The sequence below is a fragment of the Pristiophorus japonicus genome, chromosome 13, assembly GCF_044704955.1.
Source record: "Pristiophorus japonicus isolate sPriJap1 chromosome 13, sPriJap1.hap1, whole genome shotgun sequence".
Classification (NCBI taxonomy): Eukaryota; Metazoa; Chordata; class Chondrichthyes; family Pristiophoridae; genus Pristiophorus; species Pristiophorus japonicus.
Window position 1 is genome coordinate 156,711,875 of NC_091989.1, and position 20,842 is coordinate 156,732,716.

The following is a 20,842-nucleotide window of genomic DNA, read 5'->3' on the forward strand; positions in this document are numbered from 1 at the left end:
AAAACAATCTTGAATTTGTGTAAGATATATATGCTTTTCAAGACCTCAGAATGCCTCAAAGCTCTTCACAACCAATAAATTACTTTTGAAGTACAGTCAATGTTATTTTGTAAGGCAACCAAATTGCGCATAGCAAGGTCCCAGAAACAACAGTGAGAGAAATGAACAAATTCATCAGTTTTTGGTGGTGTTGGCTGAAGAATACATGTTGGCTGAAGAATACATGTTGGCTCGGACACCAGGAGAATTCTCTGCCCTTCCTCAAATCGTGCCATGGGATCTTTTACGTTCACCTGACCAGGCAGCTGGGACCTCGACAATGTTCCCGTTAAGCTGTGCAGCCACGCAGCGGTCTGGAGGTCCTGTGCAGGCCGTTCACTGGCTTTTCTGTTGAAATAACCGTGCATGCATGAAAATTTGAATGGACCGTGCAGCCAGTTGAAGCGGACTACAAAAAAAAAACAGGGAACATTGGACCTCGGGTTAAACTCTCATTTAAAGACTGCACTTCTGACAGTACAGCACTCCTTCAACACTGCAATGAAGTGCCAGCCTAGATTATGTGCTCAAGTCCTGAAGTGGGGATTGAACTTATGGGGGGAAGGGGGCGGGGGGGTGTATTTTTAAGTAGTACCAGAAACAGGCACAAAGTCCGTGAAGTGACTGCTTCGTTCATGCCGATGTGCGGCCTGTGCCATGTTGTGGCTTGGGTCTCATTAGCATACCGCCAGCAAGTTGCAGGTGCCAAGTGGGTGCCCTGCTGCAGCTTGCCAGCTCTGGGAGGGCACTTGTACTACTCCTGGGCCCACCAAATAAAACATTAAAAGTTTCCTGAGCCGTTTTGTGAACGGCTTCCAGTGGTCCCTGTCAGGACTTCTGATCAGGCTGCCCAATGGCTGATATAATTAGGCAGAGCTTGCACGCTTCCTTTTATACCTGAAAATTGCAACTGGGATCTTTCAACTGGTGCAGGGCTCCGATTTGCATATTTAAGCAGCCTCCCACCTGTTTCAATCGGGTGGGCTGCTCGCCCATTTACCCAGGTCCGCCTGAAAATTGAATGATGTAGGCCTTGGGGATCAACAGGGTAGTCACAGTGCCCCACCTCTCCCTGATTTCCAATTGCTGGCCACCTACTTGTCAAACAAGAATCGGAGGAGAGTCACTGACTCAGAGGCAAGCTGGACTACCACTGAAGCTGACACTGCTAACATAATATTGACCTATTTATAACATAATTTCCCATTGATTTCTGTACAGGAAATAACAATTACAATTTCTTTCTTACTCTGGGTTTGATGGACATGTTTTAGTTCAGATGAAATTGAGGCCAGCTAGCTGCTCTTTTTTTTTATTCGTTCAATGGATGTGGGCATTGCACACATTGAGAAGGTGATGGTGAGCTGCCTTCTTGAGCTGCTGCAGTTCGTGTGGTGAAGGTACTCCCACAGTGTTGATAGGAAGGGATTCCAGGATTTTGACCCTGTGGTATTATGTACAACTGACATTTCACCACTGTATGGCCCCAAATTTCTCCAGCCGCTTAGAGCGGCGTATCTCATTGTGGTGCGCCGACTTCCTGGAGGACAAAAAGCGCCAAAAATCTACTTCGGAATTTAGTCACTCCCTCATCCATCGGCGTCGCGCAGCAGAGTGTGGGGGGTGTGGAGCTTCGGCTGCACTTGCTCAGCACAGCCAGCAGGGCGGTGGGGGGTGGGGGCTTGGGCCCAGCATGTCGTGTAGTGCTGGCAGGGGCACGTATGTCCGTTTGAGTGTGTGCGCATGCGCAATGGCCGCTTCGGTCTGCGCGCATGCGCAGTGTAACAGGAAGCTTGGCAATCGGCCAATTAAAGGGAGAGCGTCCTCAGAATAAGTGGCTATGGAGCATATATAAAGGTGAGGTCTGAATATTGATTTTTATATGGCTGAGGGAGTGGAAGAGAGTGCTGGATGGGTATAAGAGAGGTGTAAGTGTGATCTTTGAACATTACCTGCGTTTGAGTCCAATAGACGAATGGCGTAAGAGCATGCAAGAAGAACCAAGAATGTCCTCCATGAGGAAGTGTAGAAATTAGTGACAGTTATTGAGGAGAAATGGCTGGAGCTGGATATCAGCAAGAGTGGTCCATCAAAGGTCTCCCCCAAGGAAATGAGAAAAAGATGGAACCTCGTTGCGGAAGAATTCTCCGCTGGGGTCAACACCGCAAGATCTGGAAGCCAGTGCAAGAAGAAATGGCAGGACATTGGTCAAGTAGTGAGTGTAAGTAATATCTTCATATTTAAATTGAATTGCAGTGGAAAATGTGAGCAATCTGTATGTGTCCCACCCATCAGAAACGCACCATGTCTGACAATTAATATTTTCATCTTTGCAGAAGAAATTGGCCCACAACAAGAGGGAGAGAACTAGAACAGGAGGAGGTCTGCCAAATCTGCACCAACTGTCACCCCTGGAACAGAGGGTTGCTCCTTGCTGACTCGCACAGGCAGAAAAAGAATCCGCTCTGCACAAGCTGGACCCACACACGAGGGTGAGGGTGAGTCATTGAAATGCATAATGGTCCTTCAAATCAACCTGCTGGCTGGCCGGCTACGCATGAGACTACTCATGCCAGCCATCCTGCCCCCTCCTGTGCTGCTAACCATTTGACTGTTGTGTTGTCTTTTGCAGAAGAAGACGACACTCCTCAAGATCCTGAGGATCCAGATGCGTGTGCTCCAGACCAAGGCGGGTAGGGGGAGGAGGGGTCTATGGAAATATGTGCTCAGGAGAATGCTGACCGCGATATCGATCAGGACATATCACAGGGCATCACACAGCCAGAACCCTCCATTAGCTCCTCGGCAACCTTCCTTGGGCTCACACCTTCTGAGGTCGCGGGTCCGAGTGGCGGTCGGGAAATGCATTTTGGGACACCCAGTCCCTCACCGTCCCAGCCTGCGCCTCACACTGGAGGGGTGCCACTAGGCAGATCCACAGCGAGGGGAAGGAGAAGCCGACCAGTCTCTCCTGAGAGGCAACCCTCAGCAGAAGTTAATCAGGTTTTTTCATTGGGTGAGGAGACCAATGCCCTCACAAGATCACTCGCCACACTATCGGGTGAAATCTCTGCACTAAGACGGGAAGTCAGGGCGGGTATTTCAGAGGGTGTGCAGATGATGGCAGATGCCATGAGGGAGCTGGCCTCTGCAATAAGGGCATAAAGGCCGGATACGCAAATGCCACTCCCAGTTCACTCCACACACCAGCCACCGGTCAGGCCCAAGCCAGGCCCCCAACCCCCCCCCCCCCACCGCCATCACCGACCCTGTGAGGAAATGCACTTTCCCCGAGATGTGGATGAGGGATGGGTGCAGACTTTCTTTCCTGTTGTGGCTGTTGTTGTTGTTGTTGTTGGTATGGTTGAAGTGCAATGTAAAATTCACAATAAAATATATTTTGCATCAAAACTGAATCATCCTCCATTAGGACCACGCAACATTTAGGGTCAACTGTAAAAAGTAAAAATCCCTCATCCCTACGGTCATGCATGCCTGCCGTCCCTAGCCCTGGCAGGGGAGCTAGCCAGTGCATTCTGCAGTCGGCAAGGTAGGACTGCTCTATTTTCTGTAGCTGATTTATCTTTCATTTATTTGTGGTGATGTTGTGCTGAAGATGTTGTAATGTTGTGCTGATGTTGTGAGAGTCTTTAGAGCTTTGGAATCCTCTAACTTACCTCCCCCCCCACCCCCCGCCTATCTCTGGCTACCTGCGCTGATTTCTTAAATGTAGGTAAGGTTTTTCTGTGCCTACAAAAGTGGCCACATATACTGGTCTAAGTTAGTTTGGAGTAACTTTCAGCTGGCCAAATTTGCTTCTATGGCCAGAAGAGGTGTAAGTGGCGTGTCACACCCCCTTTTGGAGAAAACAAACTAAACTAAAAAAAAAACCTAACTAACTGACTTATATTGGAGCAAGTTAAATGGGGAAATTTGCGATTTTTAAGTTACTCCAAAAAAAAGCTACTTAATCCAAAAAAAAGGGACAACTCTTGGGGAAATTTGGGCCCTATAATCTGGAAGAACATAAGACCATAGGAACATAAGAAATAAGAACAGGAATAGGCCATATGCCCCCTCAAGCCTGCTCTGCCATTTAATGCCATCATGGCTAATCCGATCATGGACTCAGGTCCAATTCCCTGCCTGTTCCCCATAATCCCTCAATCCCTTATCGGTTAAGAAACTGTCTATCTCTGTCTTAAATTTATTCAATGTCCCAGCTTCCACAGCTCTCTGAGGCAGCGAATTCCACTGATTTACAAACCCCCCCGAGAGAAGAAGTTCCTCCTCATCTCAGTTTTAAATGGGCGGTCCGTTATTCTAAGATTATGCTCTCTAGTTCTAGTCTCCCCTATCAGTGGAAACATCCTCTCTGCATCCACCTTGTCAAGCCCCCTCATAATCTTATACATTTCAATAAGATCACCTCTCATTCTTCTGAATTCCAATGAGTAGAGGCCCAACCTACTCAATCTTTCATAAGAACATAAGAACATAAGAAATAGGAACAGGAGTAGGCCATTCGGCCCCTCGAGCCTGCTCCCCCATTCAATAAGATCATGGCTGATTTGATCATGGACTTAGCTCCACTTCCCCGCCCGTTCCCCATAACCCCTTATCCTCTTATAATATAAGAAACTGTCCATTTCTGGTTTCCTCATAAGTCAACCCCCTCATCTCCGGAATCAACCTAGTGAATCTTCTCCGAGCTACCTCCAAAGCAAGTATATCCTTTCATAAATATGGAAACCAAAACTGTACTCAGTATTCCAGGTGTGGCCTCACCAATGCCCTGTATAACAGTAGCAAGACTTCCTTGCTTTTATACTCCATCCCCTTTGCAATAAAAGTAACCTATGTTTTCATCACAGGAATAGATCAAGTGACTTACCAAGTAGCACGATTTCTACTCCAGGACCTGGTCATGCCAGCTTTACTCTACCCTCGCAAAATGCTTTAAAACATATCATAGATGCAGATCCATTGATTCAAATAAAAGTGAGTAGTGACGTTTTCTTCATAGTATAATGCACTGAACAACCATTAATTGTATTAAATACTTCTCCAATTACAAACTAAAATCAGATACAATGCAAGTTGCTTTAAGGATGCAATTGACATTGGTTGAATCCATTGGTTAAATCCATTGGTTGAATCCAGTGGTTGAATCCAGTGTGGCTTTAGGAACACAGTAGAGAAGTGATTAGCCAAGGATTTGGCAAATATTGGCGGAAAATGGTTTCTGCTGACTGATGCTAAAAGTTGGTCTTCAAAACCTTCAATTCAAGATTGTATCGACAAAAAGGATTAAGTGACATAATGGGGAAAAAACACCTTTGGCCTCAGGACTGTAATTAAATTAAGTTACTGAGATGATTACCTCTTGCTTTTGTAGGTTTTAAGGCTTGCAAGTGAAATCCATTCTGTATAAATGCTATGTAGCATAACATAAGTGTACAGCACAAGAAAACTGGTGAATGAAAGCTTTGGAATCAACAAATACATACACTGAAAATATAAGTTAGTTTCATTGGTGCTCATGGTCAAATTGAGTGCATGGTCTATGCCTTGCATATCATCCATAAGGACGTGGATCATCTTCACTGCCCAGCCCCTGATATTGCAGGCAGTTCTACACACTTTTTTGCTGCACGGTCCAGTGTGGAGCAGTACAGTCGAGAGGTTTGGCTGAAATTTCAGGTATCAGCTTGGTGTGGCACAGAATCTATACCATGCTGTCAATTTAGAAACATAGAAACATAGAAAATAGGTGCAGGAGCAGGCCATTTGGCCCTTCGAGCCTGCACCACCATTCAATATGATCATGGCTGATCATGTAACTTCAGTACCCCACTCCTGCCTTCTCTCCATACCCCCTGATCCCTTTAGCCATAAGGGCCACATCTAACTCCCTTTTGAATATATCCATCGATTGAACAGTTTTGTAAACTTTCCGGGGGATTCAGACAGATTCACAGATAATTTCTTCAAATCCAGAGAAATTTGAAGACATATTTCTGCCACACCAGGAAAGACAATCGACATTCTTCCTGAATAGCTTGGGAGACTTGTACAGTGGAATTGTTCTGTTGTTTATTGATTGTGTCATCACTTCTGTCTGTTTTTCAGATGCTTGGTTTTGAATTCAATCCGTTTGCATCATTTGGAGGAAAACTAATCACTGGGGATGTAGCGAGTCTGGCTCTGCTGTTCTCGAATAACACAGAAATAGCAGTCTACAATTTGTCAGAGAACGTAGAGGTAATCCCTGTTATTGTTCCGGCTGTTTTCCAACATCTTTACCTTGTGATCATAGCAAAAGATGTGGTTTTCATTGGCAGATTGAATTTCCTGTGAACCAAATCTGCATCCTTGTACATCATGATTGAGACAAACATTTATGCCTTGATTACAGAATGCACTGCAGACCACATGGTCGAAAGAGTGGTGAATACCATTCCGGCAGATCGCTATATTCTGGCTAAACTCTATATTCGGATTTATCTAAGAGATAATTACACAGATCCAAAAGAAATATATTAAGTAGATTAGGCCCATAATTTCTGTGTCCTTCCAGGATACTTCTGCCATAAGTTGATCAGGAGTGCAGTTACAGACTTGGAAACTAGGCCAGGACCAATATACACCACATCCTGCCCTTTACTGCTAGTTTTATGAGGCCTTCACTGGGTCAGAATATTGACAGCAATTGAAATTGTATCTTGTCAAATTCTGGAATATCTTTTAAATAATATACAGGCTGACTTTTATTAGATCAAAGCTCCATTAGTGGTTCAGCATTAGAGATAACAAAATGTCATCCACTTCTCCCGATCTGTGGAATCCGGGACATTAGCATTTCACAGATCAACCACACTTTGGCCTGAGCAGTTTCTTATACAGCCAGTGGCACCAACAGCAAAAGCTGACCGCCTCTCCTTGGGGTTGATTTTGATATTTGGGTGACTGACTGGCGAAGTGGGGTGGCCGATCGCCCATACCCACGGCGAAGAGGCAGCTGCGATTTCATTTACAATGGGGCAATGAGCTGCGGAGTATCAAATGGGCAGGCTGGCCAATATCGGGCCCGCCCAGCTGATAGCTAGGTACGTGCAGTGGGCGGGAGGTTGTGATCCCGGAGGAGTGGGTCCCGGAGGATGGCAGCGGCCCAGATTATTTTGGTGCGCAATGGGGGAATCCCACAAAATAATTCTAAACTGACCTTTGCTTGACCTCTTTGGCCCTATCACTGATTAGATTGTACACAGCACACGCCTGAACATGTTCATCCCTAAAATGGCGGTGGTGGTGGTGGATTATGTTCCGTGTAAGCTCCATGGCTGTGCAGCAGTCCAGAGAACATGTGCAGCAGGCTTGCCGGCTTTTCAATACAAAAATCGCGCATGCGCTGTATTTTAAATGGACTGCATGGTCCTTTGAAGGGGTTGCGCAGGGCCAAACAGAATTAGGGGGAACATTGGTGGGGGGCGGGAGGGGGAGTCGTTGGACCCCGATTTGCTTAACAAGTAGATGCTTTGGGCAGGTTGGGCCTATACACATTGGAATTTAGAAGTATGAGAGGTGATCTTATCATATAAGATTCTGAGGGGGCTTGACAGCGTAGATGCAGAGAGGATGTTTCCCCTCGTGGGGGAATCTAGAACTAGGGGGCATAGTTTCAGAATAAGGGGTCATCCATTTAAAACGGAAATGAGGAGCAATTTTTTCTCTGAGGGTTGTGAATCTTTAGCAATCTCTACCCCAAGAGCTGTGGAGGCTGGGTCATTGAATATATTTAAGGTGGAGATAGACAGATTTTTGAACGATACGGGAGTCAAGGGTTATGGGGAGCGGACAGGGAAGTCGAATTGAGTCCATGATCAGATCAACCATGATCTTATTGAATAGTGGAGCAGGCTCAAGGGGCCAAATGGCCTACTCCTGCTCTTATTTCTTATGCTCATATGCATCAAGTGTTGGGCCCCTTTTTAAGTTGCGCTGGCAACATCGTCAGTGTTATTGAAGCATTAAGGCTATCGTCCCCATTTTAAGGCTCTTTTAACACCAGGCATAGGTATTGAAAATCAACCCTGCTGTAACTGTGGATCTGTTTGGACAGTTTTGTGTTTCAGCTATTCCGCTGACATGTAGACAGCAGATCTTTTTTTTTAGCTACAGCAAGCCGAAGCAAGTTTTTAAATTGCATTTACTCTTTTAAAAGCCATAAGTACAGATTTTTTCCCTATTTTACACGGGGTTCAAACTCTACATTTGTCAAAATCCCATTACAGAATAAATGCCAGGTTGCAATTCATATGGTGTAGGTGGTGGCATTGTAACAACAGTCATTACACTTCACAGTAATTCAGTGTTTGAAATGCTTTAAGATGTTCTGATGTGGTAATGTAATTTATTATTAATTCCAAATACATTTTTTGATATCGGCCCTAAAGCAAGGAAACCAAGAAGAATTGAGGTCAGCATTCATAAATATTACACTGGGCCAACCTCACAGGATTTCCCAAGGTTGGCCCATATAACATATTCATAGCAAGCTTCCACCCATATAAGGCTTGGCTCAGGCATTTCGCCAAAAAGTGAGGGACGGTGGGGTGGTGGTGGGATTGTGCATATATGACCACTTGAAGGTAAGTGGATCCATACTTTCAGCAAGACAAGTGACTGGAAAAACCTACAGGGAGGAACAGTAAATGTACTCAATGGCCATGTAATGAAGCAGCACAACACACTAATCTTCTGTCCGGTGGCTGGTGAATTGGAGGTGCTCCTGCATGAGGTGAATATGAGGAAGGTTCCTCAGCTCCGCACTCCAGGTCATCGTCCCCACAGAATAATAGTGCGGCTTTCCCAGCAGGAGGTTCTTGTCAGGGTCAATGATGTGTACTTTACCCACACAACCCAGGAAGAGACAGGGATGACGATGATTCACCTGAGGGAAACTGTCAAATAAATACAACAGCAAAAACTTAGATTTATATAGAATCGTTAACATAGTGAAATGTCTCAAGGCACTTCACAGCAGTATTATGAGATTTTAAAAATTTGACACCGAGCCACTAAGTAGAAGTTAGTGCAGTTGACCAAAGCTTGGTCAAAGAGGAGCATCTTGAATGAGGAACAAGTGGTAGAGAAGTGGAGAGGTTTATACCGGGAGTTCCACAGCTTGGGGCCTAGGCAACAGAAGACACGGCCACCAATGGTGGAGCGATTATAATTAGGGATGCTCAAGAGGGCAGAATTCGAGGAGCGCAGACATCTCGGGAGGGGGGGTGGTTGTGGGGCTGCAGGAGATTACAGAGATAGGAAAGGGTAAGGCCATGGAGAGATTAGAAAATAAGGATGAGAATTTTGAAATCAAGGCGTGCTTAACCGGAAGCCAATGTAGGTCAGTGAGCACAGGGCTGATGGGTGAAACATAGAAACATAGAAAATAGGAGCAGTTTTAGGCCATTCGGCCTTTTGAGTCTGCACCACCATTCATGGCTGATCCTCTAAACACCATATTCCCGCTTTTTCCCCATACCCCTTGATGCCTTTCGTTTCTAGAAATCTATCTATCTCCCTCTTAAATATATTCAGTGACTTGGCCTCCACAGCCTTCTGTGATAGAGAATTCCACAGGTTCAGAGTGAAAAAATTTCTCCTCATCTCGGTCCTAAATTTCCTACCCCATATCCTGAGACTGTGACCCCTTGTTCTAGACTTCCCAGCCAGGGGAAACATCCTCCCTGCATCTAGTCTATCCAACCCAGTCAGAAATTTATTTGTTTCAATGAGATGCCCTCTCATTCTTCTAAACTCCAGTGAATACAGGTCTAGTCGACCCAATCTCTCCTCATATGACAGTCCTGCCATCCCAAGAATAAGTCTGATGAACCTTCGCTGAACTCCCTCTATGGCAAGTATATCCTTTCTTAGGTAAGGAGACCAAAACTGCACACAATACTCCAGGTGCGGTCTCACCAAGGCCCTGTATAACTGTAGTAAGACATCCTTGCTCCTGTACTCAAATCCTCTTGCAATGAAGGCCAACATACCATTTACCTTCCTAACTGTTTGCTGCACCTGCCTGTTTGCTTTCAATGACTGGTGTACTGACCAGGACTTGGAATGAGTTAAGACACAGGCTGTTGAGTTTTGGATGACCTCAAATTTACATAGGGTAGAATGTGGGAGGCCAGCCAGGAGTGAATTGGAATAGTCAAGTCTAGAGGTAACAAAGGCATGGATGAGGGCTTCAGCAGCGGATGAGCTGAGGCAAGGGTGGAGATGGGCGACGTTACGGAGGTGGAAATAGGTGATCTTAGCTATGCTGCGGATATGTGATCGAAAGCTAATTTCAGGGTCAAATATAACACCAAAGTTGCAAACAGTCTGGTTCAGCCTCAGACAGAAGTTGGGGAGAGGGATGGAGTCAGTGGCGAGGGAACGGAGTTTGTGGCTTCAGTCTTCCCACTATTGAATTGGAGAAAATTTCTGCTCATCCAGAACTGGATGTCGGATGAGCAGTCTGACAATTTAGAGACTGTGGAGGGGTCGAGAGAAGTGGTAGTGAGGTAGAGTTGGGTGTCATCAGCGTACATGTGGAAATTGACGCTGGGTTTGTGGATGATGTTGCCAAGGAACAGCATGTAGATGAGAAATAGGAGGGGCCAAGCATAGATCCTTGGGGAACACCTGAGGTAACGATGCGGGGCGGGAAGAGAAGCCATTGCAGGTGATTCTCTGGCTACGATTAGATAGATATGAATGGAACCAGGCGAGTGCAGTCCCACCCAGCTGGACAACGGTGGAGTGGCATTGGAGAAGGATAGAGTGATCAACCGTGTCGAAGGCTGCAGACAAGTCAAGAAAGACGAGGAGGGACAGTTTGCCTTTGTTACAGTAAAATGGCGGTACTGAATTTCGACCCCTGGGACCTTTTTCCTTGGAACAGAGAAGCCTAAGAGGTGATTTAATGGACATTTTGAAAATGATGAGGGGTTTTGGGTTAGATTTAATGGAATTATAGCAGGATAATACTTTGAACTCTGATTTTTAAAAGTAGTTAGTCCTTAAAATCTCATAAATTATGATCAATTATTCTGATTGTCACTTTTTCTTTTCAGATTATGATTTCCAGACATAATATAACCAAAATGTCCATGAAGAACTATAGTTCATTTGGAGATTGCTTTCGCATGGCTTTAAATGTCACTTCAGACGAGGATACTGTGGTAATCCATATAAATTCACAAGAGAATTACTCACTAAAGCTGTTCCTTGGCTTCAAATATATACCTACTGAGACAATGTTTCAGCTTCAGACAGTGCTTCCCATTCTAAATGCCAATGGAGGTAAATTGACTTGTTTTCATTCTTGATATTATCACATCTGAGATTTTTCACTCTTGGGAATTTTATCTTGCAGCAAACAGTAACTGTAGATCCTTATGGAATCTCATCATTTATTAAATGATCATTTATTTACAAATTCCAACTTGCAAACAAAATTGGATTCACATAGTGGCTCTGGAATGGTTAAAACAGATCAGTAGCAGTCCAAAATGAAAACAGAAATTGCTGGAAGTACACAGCAGGTTGCTCAAAGCTGTACTATTTCTCATGCCTGTCCAAAAGTACATACCTGTAATGTATTTCCTTCATGGGTTTTTTGCTTAAGAATTCATAGCAATTTGCTATTAAGAACGAGTTGGTTTATTAACAAAGGTTTAACAATCACATTACACATTACCAGTTCATCCACTAGGCTCACACCTGCATACATCATGCAACAGCTCTACAACTATTTTGAGCGTATCAACAGCTCTACAACTATTTTGAGCGTATCAACAGCTCTACAACTATTTTGGTGAAAACATAAATCGTGCCCCCTTATTAAAGGGGCACTAAAACCGACAAATTATACAAATTAAACTTTTGACATCAAATTAAAATTTGGTTGCCGGGGGTGATGATGCACTCCAGTCCCTCTGGCGCCCATCTCTCAGTGCCGGGCTGCTGGTCCAGTGGAAGCTGCCCTGGTGGTCCAGTGGATGCCATTAGGTGCCGTGCAGAATGTTCAGCGGCCCTCCCTTTTAAGTAAAGGGCAGGGGCGTTGAAGCACGTCAGCGCTATGCGGAGCATCCATGTTGCGCTGCTTTTCTCACCCCAGTCGTGCCCCAGGAACTGCCCCCAAAGAAATTGGAGCATGGGAGATTGTTTTCCGCTTCCTTTCAGGGACGGTAAGGGCAATTCCGTATTGGTGGCGGACTTCCACGCCGGGCGCTATAAGTCTCGGTCCTGGAAGGTTACCACCACCAATCAGGCTACAGGGCAATTTCTCCCCCTTTAGCAACTCTGACAAATGCCCAGAATGACCTATTTACAGAAGGGCCCAGAATTTGCAGTCATCGGCGAAGTTGCCCACAAATATCTCATGATCTCTGTGGCAAAACTTTAGGTTTCTTGATGTTAAATTGATTGCAGCACTGTGCAATGGGATTCCTAGTGTAGTGCAGCAGTGACATCAACAAGCTGACTAAGCAGCCAACTACATTGAAACATTCTCACAGACAGCAAACCAGGAAATAAAAAGCACTGATTATCAATTAACTGTTTAAAAACTTTACAGAGAGCAAAATAAAAATTGGGACATATACATGGAGCTATGATAAAAGCTGAAATATCATTAAAAAACTTTTAATTTAAAAATCTAATAATTTTCTATTATAATGGAGGAATTTGACATTCCACAAATATCAATTTGTTTTTATGGGCCAGAACGGTTGTTCAGCCATTAAAACCCCAGTTACGCCTATTTCAACAAGGCTTAACTTTTTATGGGCTGCTTAACAATGATATTGCAGTGGAAAACCTTAAGTTTGCATCAATTCAAGTGATTTCACTGATTGCCGGCTATTGAGAGTTCCATGGTGCAGCCTGTGGCAGCGTAGGAAATTACTGACCTAACCCTCAGGAATTCCACATCTAGCTATCTAGCTGTGCATGCGCTAAAACTTTAAATTACGGTCAGTTTTAGAGGGGTAATGACAGCAAAATCCGGGCCAAGATTTACCTTTCAACTATTACCCTAATTGACACTTTAGTCATTGACACGATTCAATTGTAATTGTAAAAATGGCAATTTTTGATGATGTGGACTAGGAAAAACATATTTACTCAAAGAATGAGATATGTTTGGAATAATGAGTCCCGGATAAGAGAACCTGCATTGTATAAAACACATTGTAGCAGCTAGAGAGAAAATGTATGAGAAGTTGATAGGTAACAGTAATGGTACAGTTACAGCGAATATAATCTCATACAATGACCTATTAATGCCTGATTAATGGGAACAATTTGACGAAAGTTTGTTGAATTTTTCTTAGAATCTTGGAAATGTCAGCAAAGGAGTAGATTTGGTTCGGAATGCCTGTGCCTGTGCTGAATCCACGTGGAAGCTATCTAGTTTAGTCACACGTTCTTAGTCTCTCCATGTATTCTGTAATATTTTACTCCAAGTGTTATCTAATTGCCTTTTAAATATAATTATTGACTCCGTTTGAATAGACACACATAGTAAAGCAATGCATATTCTAATAATTTTTTGCATGAAACAAGTTTCTTCTAACTTCCCCATTTATACCTCTAATATTAATCCTAAATGTTTATCCCCTGATATCGATTCTTCGATCAGTGGAAATGATCTTTCACTATGTAAACTCGCAAATGATTTCAAAATTTGGAACGATTTTGGCTTTGCCATTGCTCGTCTTATAAAGTTGAGATGTAGGTTTAACAATATAACATGTGTAATGTATCTGCTTCATGGATTCTTTGCTTAAGAATTCATCGCAACATATTGTTATTAAGAACTAGTTACATAGAAACATACATAGAAAATAGGTGCAGGAGTAGTCCATTCAATAAGATCATGGCTGATCATTCACCTTAGTACCCCTTTCCTGCTTTCTCTCCATACCCCTTGATCCCTTCAGCCGTAAGGGCCATATCTAACTCCCTCTTGAATATGTCCAATGAACTGGCATCAACAACTCTCTGCGGTAGAGAATTCCACAGGTTGACAACCCTGAGTGAAGAAGTTTCTCCTCATCTCGGTCCTAAATGGCTTACCCCTTATCCTTAGACTGTGTCCCCTGGTTCTGGACTTCCCCAGCATTGGGAACATTCTTCCTACATCTAACCTATCCAGTCCCATCAGAATTTTATATGTTTCTATGAGATCCCCTCTCATTCTTCTAAACTCCAGTGAATACAGGCCCAGTCGATCCAGTCTCTCCTCATATGTCAGTCCTGCCATCCTGGGAACCAGTCTGGTGAACCTTTGCTGCAATCCCTCAATAGCAAGAATGTCCTTCCTTAGATTAGGAGATCAAAACTGAACACAATATTCCAGGTGAGGCCTCACTAAGGACCTGTACAACTGCAGTAAGACCTTCCTGCTCCTATACTCAAATCCCCTTGCTATGAAGGCCAACATACCATTTGCCTTCTTCACCACCTGTTGTACCTGCATGCCAACTTTCAATGACTGATATACCATGACACCCAGGTCTTGTTGCACCTCCCCTTTTCCTAATCTGCCGCCATTCAGATAATATTCTACCTTTGTGTTTTTGCCATCAAAGTGGATAACCTCACATTTATCCACATTATACTGCACCTGCCATGCATTTGCCCACTCACCTAACCTGTCCAAGTCAACCTGTAGCCTCTTAGCATCCTCCTCACAGCTCACACCGCCACCCAGCTTAGTGTCATCTGCAAACTTGGAGATATTACACTCAATTTCTTCATTTAAATCATTAATATATATTGTAAATAGCTGGGGTCCCAGCACTGAGCCCTGCGGCACCCCACTCGTCACTATCTGCCATTCTGAAAAGGACCAGTTTATCCTGACTCTCTGCTTCCTGTCTGCCAACCAGTTCTCTATCCACGACAGTACATTACCCCCAATACCATGTGATTTAATTTTGCACACCAATCTCTCGTGTGGGATCTTGTCAAAAGCCTTTTGAAAGTCGAAATACACCACAGCCACTGGTTCTCCCTTGTTCATTCTACTAGTTACATCCTCAAAAAATTCTAGAAGATTTGTCAAGCATGATTTTACCTTCATAAATCCATGCTGACCTGGACCAATCCTGTCACTGCTTTACAAATGCACTGCTATTTCATCTTTAATAATTGATTCCAACATTTTCCCCACTACTGATGTCAGGCTTACCGATCTATAATTACCCGTTTTCTCTCTCCCTCCTTTTTTAAACAGTGGTGTTACATTAGCTACCCTCCAGTCCATACGAACTGATCCAGAGTCGATAGAATGTTGAAAAATAATCACCAATGGATCCACTATTTCGAGGGCCACTTCCTTAAGTACTCTGGGATGCAGACTATCAGGCCCCGGGGATTTATCAGCCTTCAATCCCATCAATTTCCCGAACACAAGTTCACGCCTAATAAGGATTTCCTTCTCACCTAGTATTTCCGGAAGGTTATTTGTGTCTTCCTTCGTAAAGACAGAACCAAAGTATTTGTTCAATTGGTCTGCCATTTCTTTATTCCCCATTATAAATTCACCTGATTCTGACTGCAAGGGATCTACGTTTGTCTTCACTAATCTTTTTGTCTTCACGTATCTATAGAAGCTTTTGCAGTCAGTTTTTATGTTCCCAGCAAGCTTCCTCTCATACTCTATTTTTCCCCCTCCTAATTAAACGCTTTGTCCTCCTCCGCTGAATTCTAAATTTCTCCCAGTCCTCAGGTTTGATGCTTTTTCTGGCCAATTTATATGCCTCTCCCTTGGATTTAACACTATGCTTAATTTCCCTTGTTAGCCAAGTTTGAGCCACCTTCCCCGTTTTATTTTTACTCCAGACAGGGATGTACAATTGTTGAAGTTCATCCATGTGATCTTTAAATGTTTGCCATTGCCTATCCACCGTCAACCCTATAAGTATAATTCGCCAGTCTATCCTAGCCAATTCACGTCATACCATCGAAGTTACCTTTCCTTAAGTTCAGGACCCGAGTCTCTGAATTAACTGTGTCACTCTCCATCTTAATAAAGAATTCTACCATATTATGGTCACTCTTCCCCAAGGGGCCTCTCACAACAAGATTGCTAATTAGTCCTTTCTCATTCAACATCAAGCAGTCTAGGATGGCCAGCCCTCTAGTTGGTTCCTCGACATATTGGTCTAGAAAACCATCCCTAATACACTGCAGGAAATCCTCCTCCACCGTATTGCTACCAGTTTGGTTAGCCCAATCTATAAGTAGATTAAAATCGCCCATGATAACTGCTGTACCTTTATTGCATGCATCCCTAATTTCATGTTTGATGCTGTCCCCAACCTCACTACGACTGTTTGGTGGTCTGTACACAACTCCCACTAGTGTTTTTTGCCCTTTGGTATTCTGCAACTCCACCCATACAGATTCCACATCATCCAAGCTAATGTCCTTCCTTACTATTGCGTTAATGCCCTCTTTAACTAGCAACGCTACCCCACCTCCTTTTCCTTTCTGTCTATCCTTCCTAAATGTTGAATACCCCTGGATGTTGAGTTCCCAGCCTTGGTCACCCTGGAGCCATGTCTCCGTGATGCCAGTTGTATCATATTTGTTAATTGCTACCTGCGCAGTTAATTCGTCCACCTTATTCCGAATACTCCTCGCATTGAGGCACAGAGCCTTCAAGCTTGTCTTTTTAACACACTTTGCCCCTTTAGAATTTTGCTGTAATGTGGCCATTTTTGATTTTTGCCTTGGGTTTCTCTGCCCTCCACTTTTACTTTTCTTCTTTCTATCTTTTGCTTCTGCCCCCATTCTACTTCCCTCTGTCTCCCTGCATAGGTTCCCATCCCCCTGCCATATTAGTTTAACCCCTCCCCAACAGCACAAGCAAATACTCCCCCTAGGACATTGGTTCCAGTCCTGCCCAGGTGCAGACCGTTCGGTTTGTACTAGTCCCACCTCCCCCAGAACCGGTTCCAATGTCACAGGAATTTGAATCCCTCCCCTCTGCACCACCCCTCAAGCCACGTATTCATCTGAGCTATCCTAGTTGGTTTATTAACAAAGGTTTAACAATCACACTACACATTACCAGTTAATCCACTAGGTTCACAACTGCATACCTCATCTTGGATGACCTAGACCCAACTGACTGGGGTTTTGTTGAGTCTTGTATGCATCACGTGACTGGCTAAGCCACTCACAATGCAACAGCTCTACAACTCTTTTGCGGGGGGGGGGGGGGCGACAAAATAAATGTTAGATCAAGTGCCCCCCGATCTGAGGGACACTCCAGACACTTAACTGCCCCTTTTTTAAAAATGTTTTTTGTTTCTTTTTTTGTTTCTTGTGGGGTTTTTTGTGATTTGTTTTTGGGGCATTAAAACCATATATTTTACAAGTGCCTCCTTTAAAAAGGGAGGGGGACACTAAAAATCCGGCAATTAAAACAAATTAAACTTTAAAACATGTAAAATCAAATTAAAATTTGGTTGCCGGGGGTAACGATGCACTCCAGTCCCTCCGGCGCCCACCTCTCGCAGAAGGCCGCGAGCGTACCAGTGGACACCGCGTGCTCCAACTCCAAGGACACCCTGGCGCGGATGTACGCGCGGAAGAGAGGCAGACAGTCGGGCTGAACGACCCCCTCGACCGCCCGCTGCCTAGACCGGCTGATGGCACCCTTGATCGTGCCCAGGAGCAGTCCTACGAGGAGGCCCTCGGACCTACCCGCTCCCCTCCGCACAGGGTGTCCAAAGATCAGGAGTGTGGGACTGAAGTGCAGCCAGAAATTGAGGAGCAGCCCCTTTAAATAATGAAACAGGGTCTGCAACCTCGCACACTCCATAAAAACATGGAACAAGGACTCTTCCAGACCGCAGAAATTGCAGGCGGCCTGGGAGCCCGTGAACCGGCTTAAAAATTGCAACAGTTCTACAAACCTGTGAGCCTCCTCATGTAACTGGAACACAGGCACTGTATAAACAGAATATTGCTGAGTAATTTATTGAATAGGTTTGTTCTATTTCTAGAATACACACTTCCCAGGAAGATTCTTTATTTATAATTTTCTAATGTTGAATTATAGATGTATTCTATGATTTATTCAGCCACAGGATGGCTTTTCTAAAACTGAGATAGTATCACAGGGTTTGAATGTTCAACTATGTGACAGGAACAGGCAGAAAAAAGCTTGGTGTCTGTTATTTAATTGATAGCAACTTCTGTTATTCATATCTGTTCCAGTCACATCTGAAATATGTTTGCCCATACTCTACTGCTCCGATCATGTGTTTGATTCCAATAAACTACATGTTCTTACTGCTCTTCTAGAAAGGAAACAATATCTGCATGCAGGAGACATGGATACAAATGCACTTGGCCATGTTATGAGCAGTTTAGGAGTCTCGTATGCTTTCATTGGGCAATGCTCCTGTGACTTCTATTTTCACCTCCTCTTTCTACTGTGCATCTAACAACTTGCATTGTGTTTCACAAGATCGCATATATACCTGGATTCTGACTCCTCGAATGCTGATGCATGGAGCGGGAGTTTACTATGTGATGGTCACACCTTCAAAAACCTCACAGGCAGAGATCACAAAGTACAATGTCAGTGCCTTTACAACACAGTGCTTGTTCTGGGAAGGACAAGAGTGGTCATCCAATCAATGTCATGTAAGTTTGTTTAGAGGTCTACATATAACAGCTCCTAGTAAGTGGCTCTCCAGAAACTATGTACAGGTTGGTAGTTTCGGGAAAGCAGGTTGTAAACTGTAGCATGCAGGAATTTTGGAGGGAGCTTGGCCAAAGTGTGTATGTGCTATGTATAATCTTCCATCACAGAGGTGCTACCACATTGAATGGGGAGGTTCTGGTGAATTTAAACCATTAGGGGGAGAAATTCGGGAGCGCCCCATCTGGGGCATGTAAAGTCCTGTCCCCTCAGTACAGATTCACACGAGGCATGTAGTGAAGTCAAGGTCACTCTGGACCTGCACCTTTATTTCACAGCTCTGGAATGCTGCACTTGCCTGAGACCTGTCCTTATATACCTGTCTCTTGCAAGTGCACCCCTGGTGGTAAGGTATGCTGGTGGTTACAGGTCATATCTTATTACAGTCATGTATAGCATGTTAGGATACAGTTATATATAATAATGTAAGATACATGACATCACCCTCCCCCAAGTTCTTATTGTCTTTATAGGTTCAGTCTCTCGGGTGGTCTACGCTCTCGCGTGGAGCATCTGAGTTGTAGTTCAGTTGTTTGCCTTGGTGTCTGTTTTTCTTTGGGTGTGGTTGAGGGAATCTCGCCTGGGCTGTCTGTTTTGATTGGTGTGATTGTTGTTAACTCGCCTGGGCTGTCTGTTGGGATTGCCCTTTCCTCAGGTTGTTCCCTCTGTCTGTCCACCAGGTGTGGTGCGAGTTCCACATTGTAGTCTGCCTTTGATTCCGCAGTGTTGTTGGTAAATCTGCTTTTGACTTGGTCTGCATGCCTCCGGCAGGTTTTGCCATTGTCCATTTGTACTACCAGTAGCCTGTTTCCTTCCTTGCCCGTTACTGTCCCTGCAAGCCATTTGGGATCCCTGCCATAGTTTAGTGCAAACACTTTGTCCCCTATCTCATTCCATCCCCCCCTCGAATTTCTGTCATGGTACTCAGTCAGCTTATGGCGCTTTGCCTCAATGATTTTGTGCATGTCTGGGAGGATTAATGAGAGCCTTGTTTTTAAAGTCCTTTTCATCAACAGTTGGGCAGGGGGGATCCCAGTCAGTGAGTGTGGACGAGATCTGTATGCCAGCAGCAGTCGCGACAGGCGATCCTGCAGCATGGGATCTTGGATTTTAAGCATGCCTTGTTTAATGATTTGCACTGCTCTCTCCGCCTGGCCGTTGGAGGCCGGCTTGAACGGTGCCGGCTTGACGTGATTTATGCCGTGGTCAATTATAAAGTCTTGGAATTCTGCGCTGGTGAAGCACGGACCATTGTCACTGACCAATATGTCAGGGATTCCGTGCGTTGCAAACATGGTTGCGAGGCTCTCCACAGTGGTGGAGGTTGTGCTCGAGTTTAAAATGGTGCATTCGATCCACTTTGAAAATGCATCTACAACTACGAGGAACATTTTGCCCATGAATGGGCCCGCATAGTCTACGTGCACCCGCGACCACAGTTTGGTCGGCCAGGGCCAGGGGTTCAGTGGAGCTTCCCTGGGGGCATTGCTGAGTTGGGCACAAATGGTGCACCTTCGGGCGCAGAGCTCCAAGTCTGCGTCAATACCAGGCCACCAGATGTGGGATCTGGCTATGGCCTTCATGAGAACGATCCCCGGGTGCTCACGGTGGAGCTCCCGGACAAATGTCTCTCTGCCTCGCAGAGGCATGATTACTCGGCTGCCCCACATCAGGCAGTCTGCTTGTAGTGACAGCTCATGCATGCGCCTGTGAAAGGGTTTTAATTCCTCAGGGCAGGCATCGCGAGCCTCTGCCCAGTCACTGGTTAGGACACATCTTTTTACCAAGGATAATGTGGGGTCGCTGGCCATCCAGGCTCTGATTTGACGTCATGGGCGAACCTGTGGACTCAAAGGCATTGATTGGCATGACTATCTCACAGTCCTGTTCGTCAGACCCTTCCGTGGTCGCCAGTGGTAGCCTGCTGAGCGCGTCAGCACAGTTGTCTGTGCCTGGTATAGTCGTAGGACGCCAGCATGAGTGCCCACCGTTGAATTTGCGCCGAGACGTTGGCAT

At 44.8% G+C, this 20,842-nt stretch overlaps 1 protein-coding gene across 1 annotated transcript in view; it reads left to right on the forward strand.

Moving 5' to 3' along the window:
- The window catches only part of LOC139278207 (polycystin-1-like protein 2), a 159,534-nt gene that overhangs the window by 63,513 nt on the left and 75,179 nt on the right, over positions 1–20,842 (forward strand). Inside the window, exons 11-14 of the mRNA XM_070896855.1 lie at positions 4,914–5,040; positions 6,172–6,303; positions 11,172–11,400; positions 18,590–18,768. Of these exons, the coding sequence (XP_070752956.1) occupies positions 4,914–5,040; positions 6,172–6,303; positions 11,172–11,400; positions 18,590–18,768 (667 nt within the window). The remainder of the gene's footprint in view (positions 1–4,913; positions 5,041–6,171; positions 6,304–11,171; positions 11,401–18,589; positions 18,769–20,842) is intronic.